The 5,256-nt window shown below is 42.8% G+C and overlaps 1 protein-coding gene across 1 annotated transcript; it reads left to right on the top strand.

Annotated features, from left to right (window-relative positions):
- Positions 1-3,608, top strand: LOC138356307 (proteoglycan 4-like). Its single transcript, XM_069312282.1, has 2 exons — positions 1-214; positions 2,236-3,608. Exons 1-2 carry the CDS (start codon positions 1-3, stop codon positions 3,606-3,608), a joined length of 1,587 nt encoding a protein of 528 aa, XP_069168383.1.
- The last annotated feature ends 1,648 nt before the right edge of the window (positions 3,609-5,256 follow it).

Genomic DNA, 5,256 nt, shown 5'->3' with positions numbered 1-5,256 from the left:
ATGGTAGAGGCCACTATAGCCTCGCGTCAAACTATTGATGTTTTGCCAGTAAATACTGGGGGCAATAAATTTAGAGATGCGTATCTTGAATTTAACATTAAAGGCGTGAATGGCCACTTTCTAGATATGTCGTCATTGGCTTTGGAACTATCGCTAGCAGTAACGGGCGAAGATGGAGCTAGTGCGATAGGGGATACAGAAAATGTAACAATTAGTAATGGTCTATCACAGACTTTATTCAAATCTATAGTAGTGTATTTCAATGAGACTGTGGTCGAAACTAACTCTCTATTCTCATACTGGAGTTATATAAAGCTGCTGACTACTATTTCGGGGTGCGAAGCTGAGAGATATCGGAAACTAGCGCATTTCTTTAAAGGTAATGACCCCAGCAGATTTTCCAACGACTATTTTGCTGCAATGACTGAGGAAAGGGAGCAGCAAATGACTGAGATGAAAACTATGGGTGTGCACACATGCTTTAAATTATTGGCGGATGTTACTACAATTAGCGAATACGTTCTGGATAATGTGGATGTGCGCATTCGCCTAGAACTGAACCCGGATAAATGGATTATTCATAGCGAAAGGGATAATGCAAACTTTAAATACCATATTAAGATGGCGAGGTTGTGGATAGATCGCATAATGCCATACCCGGCCGGCTTAACGGCCATTAATAAGGCATTGATACAAAATAACACCCCGATAACATATACGTTTAACAAAACCCTATTAAAGACTCATATACTGGGCACAGGACAGCGGACAATTACAATGGATCAGCCCTGGGGAACTGTAGTTCCCGAGCGTTTATACATGATTATCGTAGATATGGAGGCAATGTCAGGAGGCTATACCCAGAACCCATTATATTTTGAGAATTGTCAGCTCACGAGTGTATTTATAACTCTGAATAGCACTACTTTATTTAATATTGCTTGCGCTTTTCCACACAACTGCGCAAAATTATATTATACGACGCTACAAGCTTTAGGTTTCGATAATGCCCACACGCTATCCTATGGCGCATTTGTTAACGGTGGCACTATACTGGCTTTCAATTTACAGCCCGAAACTATAAAGGACGCAATGCCCCTGGAAGTGTCTGGTAACCTGAGAATTAGTCTAGAATTTAAAATGCCTGTGGTGGGAAATAAAGTCATTTTGCTTTATGGCGGCACCACTGGCATCCTGAAAATTAATGCGGAACGTAGAATAGTTTGTGATACGAGAGCGTAAAAAGCTATGAATTGTCTTGAAATTAACGAAGCGCTGAATGGGGTGTTGGGTCGGGAGGTGCAATATCTGGGATGTTATCTCGCCAATGATGCAAGAAAAATTTTGAAAAAGATCTATAACCATCCTGTGGTATTTATAATTAATACACTAGATGCAGAATCTGCAGATACAATGGGTCATTGGGTTACATTTTGTATAGCCAAAGCAATGACTAAGACAGAAATTGTCATTCTTGATAGTTTTGGAAACCCGAGAATTGAAACGTATTCGAAATATTTTAAGGTTATATTGAATAGCTTTGAAAAATATGATTTGCACATATTCAATGACAGAATACAGCAGTTGGAAACTTATTTCTGCGGGAACTATGCCTTATACTTCACCTACTATTTATCCCATCTAGGGGTGGGAAAAGCGCTTCGGAAATTTGCGCAGGATTTTAAATATGAACAACACAGCAAAAATGATGCTTTGGTTGTGAAATTTACGTATGATAACCTGAATATGCCACTCTGTCAAACAACATTTTGCCTGGGAGATGATTCCCAGGATGCGTGCTATAACCTGTGTGAGCAGGTGACCTAGCTTGCCTGAGGGGATGGGGTGTGGCGGGGGGTGAGGGAGGGGGTAGAGGTTTTAGGGGTATATATAAGCCCATTGAGGCCCATTGACTTAACTTGTCCACCGACGAACGCCCTTGGTTCTGGTCATCATTAGAAGCCCACAAGCGAAGTTTTTTGAAAATGTAATTTGCCCGTGGTGAGTTTTTTTTTTTATTATTATTATTATTATTTTATTTTTTTTTTATTATTTTTATTTTTATTTATTTTTTTTTAACATAACTCTGATATAGGTGAGAACGTGTGTGTGTGTGTGTGTGTGTGTGTGTGTGTGTGTGTGTGTGTGTGTGTGTGTGTGTGTGTTTTATGTTTCTTGTTTGTGAATATAAAATTTTATTAATGTTTTTTTTTTTTTTTTTTTTTTTTTTTGCAGAATTGTTGAACGGTTGCTCAAAAATTGAGGTGACTGGTGGGATCAATTTCAACTTTGGGACTGCTCTCATCCTGCCAGCTGGGGTGACGCCCCATGATGTAGCGGATATATTGAAGAGTAGTGGTGGTGCCAATGTTCTGCCGATGTGTCAAGCCCCCAAAACTTCATCAACTTCGCCTACGACCTCGCCTACGACCTCGCCTACGACCTCGCCTGAGACTACGGAGATGCCAGGGCCAGTGCCAGATGTCGTTGTGGCCACTATGCACCCCAAGCCGACGGTGCCCATGCCCCCGCCTGAGACGCGGCCGGTGCCAGAGCCCCGCCCCGCGGCCCGCCTTGTTGTTGACTCTATGGATTCACGGGTGCCGACCCAGGCGGGGCCAGGACCATTCCCAATAACGGCAACAACAACAACAAAAGAGCCCATAGCTAAGAAGGCGAAGAGTGGAGAGATGGCTCTGAAAACGAAGGCAACAACAACAACAACAGAGCCCATAGCTAAGAAGGCGAAGAGTGGAGAGATGGCTCTGAAAACGAAGGCAACAACAACAACAACAACAGAGCCCATAGCTAAGAAGGCGAAGAGTGGAGAGATGGCTCTGAAAACGAAGGCAACAACAACAACAACAACAACAACAACAGAGTCCAAAGCTAAGAAGGCGGCGAAGAGTGGAGAGATAGCTCTAAAAACGAAAGCTTCGACAGCGCCTTTGATGAAGGACATTGCAAAGCCAACAAGTCGCCCTGTACAAGATTGTCAAATAACCTGGGAACAGCCTGCACAGGGGCCCGCACCGGGGCCTTGTCGGGCTAGGCTATCTACGCGAGGCCAACGCAAGAGGACGACGACGACGACACCATATGATAAGAAGTCGAGCAACCGCGAGGCTTCCCCCCAACCATCCACCTCGGGATATGTACCTCCAACAAGACGCCCTAACCCGCCTCCCCCAGCGACCCGCCAGCGGGAGGCAGTTACCCACATTAGCGAGAGTGAAGACGAGGAAGCCCGACAGACCCCCCAGAAATTAGCGACGGTGTGCCGCGTAACCCCTATGGCACCTAAGACACAAGAGCTGAACACGGGGGACATATTGTCTTCGCAGACCTTAAACGCCGCGGTCGAACTGTTTAGTGAAAATCAATCGTTAGCCATGGAAGAGTTGGGCCTGGCTACGATTGACATGTTCACTTCACAGTTCGAGCCGGTGGAGGGATTCGATGAAGAGGTCTCGGACCTCTTCGAGTGTGGCCAGAGAAAATTCTATGAGCCAGACTATGTAGAGCCCACTCCGACCATGGACTTGTTCACGCCGACCATGCACGAAGCAGCTTTATTGTCCTCGGGCGTCATGCGAAAACTTAATTAAATGAATGTATTGCAGTGTCATGTATATATATATATATATATATATATATATATATATATATATATATATATATATATATATATATATATATATATTGTAGTTATGTGTATTGTAGGTTTTTTATTTGTTCAATAAAAAAGAACTAACGATGAAAATAAATAATGTTTTTAATTTACCGGTGGGGGGAATATCTATAATACTGAATGAATGAATGAATTATGTCTTTTCTGATGTTTGCTCTTTCCTATGAAAAAACAAAAACAAAACAAATATTTGATAATGTTCTTTCCTCTAAAATTAAAACATAAATACTTGTTTCTATATGTTTGGATGAAAAAAAAACATGAAATAATAATACGTTGTTGTTTCCCAGATCTGAATAATAAGCAAACTCCCGATCTTAATAATTAAACTATCCAGTGTTTGGAAATAAAAATGGAACTTGCATATATTTTTTTCTGTCAATTATCTGAGTTTCCCCATAGACGAAAACGGGACTCGACCGCCCGTGAAGATGTTTTCTGTGAAACGGAATATAGAGAAAATGGGGACAATAATCTGGAGTAAATGAAAAAATATAACTCGAGTCTTTCTCATTTTTATTTTTTACCTGATTATTGAAACCTTACCAAATGTAAAGACAAAACCCTTTATTTCAGATACACTTCTCAGCAGGAATTAAAAAAACCCAGATATATTGTATTTACATAAAAAAAAACACGCACACGCACACATATACTAGCGCCATTAAATACTCCAAAAAACGTTTATATGCCTTTCACCAGTGCATTTTTTTGGTTTCCAACTATTGTACATTCATCCTCGGTACCTCTCATAAGTAGAGACCCCCTCATTGAGGCCCTAGACTCATCTTAAAAGCTCGAGACGAATCGTTCAAGAAAACAGGTTAGGATAGGGCACCAGTTCCTCAGGTACACCATTGGTGGTGGTCCCCCCGGGACCCCAGGAAGGACCACCACCCGACCACCGCCAGCCAGCCAGGAGCGCGCTGACTGTGCCCTAACCTAACCACCCAAATAAGAGGAATGGACGATCTGGCCCAACAGGGTCAAGTCGGCATGGAAGTGCCCAACCGTGTCTGAAATTTTTTTACCTCAATCTGTCTCCTTATTCACTACTGCGGCCTACTATTCTACACCTGGCCCACGGAGCACTCTCCCACTACGGCTTCAACAAGACTTACCATGGAATTCGTCAAGACTACTACTGGCCAGGTATGGTAAATAACGTCAAACAGTACGTAAAACAGTGTCATACATGTCAGATGGCAGGCAAACCGAACATCTCCATTCCCAGAGCGCCACTGATTCCCATACAGGTGCCTGCGGAACCTTTCCACAGACTCATAATAGACTGTGTTGGTCCTTTACCTCGGACCAGTTCAGGTAACGCCTACATCCTAACCATCCTGTGTCCTACCACCAGATTTCCCATAGCAGTTCCAGTGAAGAACATCACGGCTGCTACGGTTATAAAACATCTATTGAAGATCTTCACTCAATACGGATTTCCCAGGGAGATTCAGAGCGACTGTGGTACCAACTTCACCAGTGATCTCTTCAAAAGGACACTGGAGGAGTTCAACATCAAACAGGTATTGTCCAGCCCCTATCATCCTGCTTCACAG

Source organism: Procambarus clarkii, chromosome 71 (genome assembly GCF_040958095.1).
Source record: "Procambarus clarkii isolate CNS0578487 chromosome 71, FALCON_Pclarkii_2.0, whole genome shotgun sequence".
NCBI lineage: Eukaryota > Metazoa > Arthropoda > Malacostraca > Decapoda > Cambaridae > Procambarus > Procambarus clarkii.
This window is presented reverse-complemented; position numbering and strand designations above follow the sequence as displayed.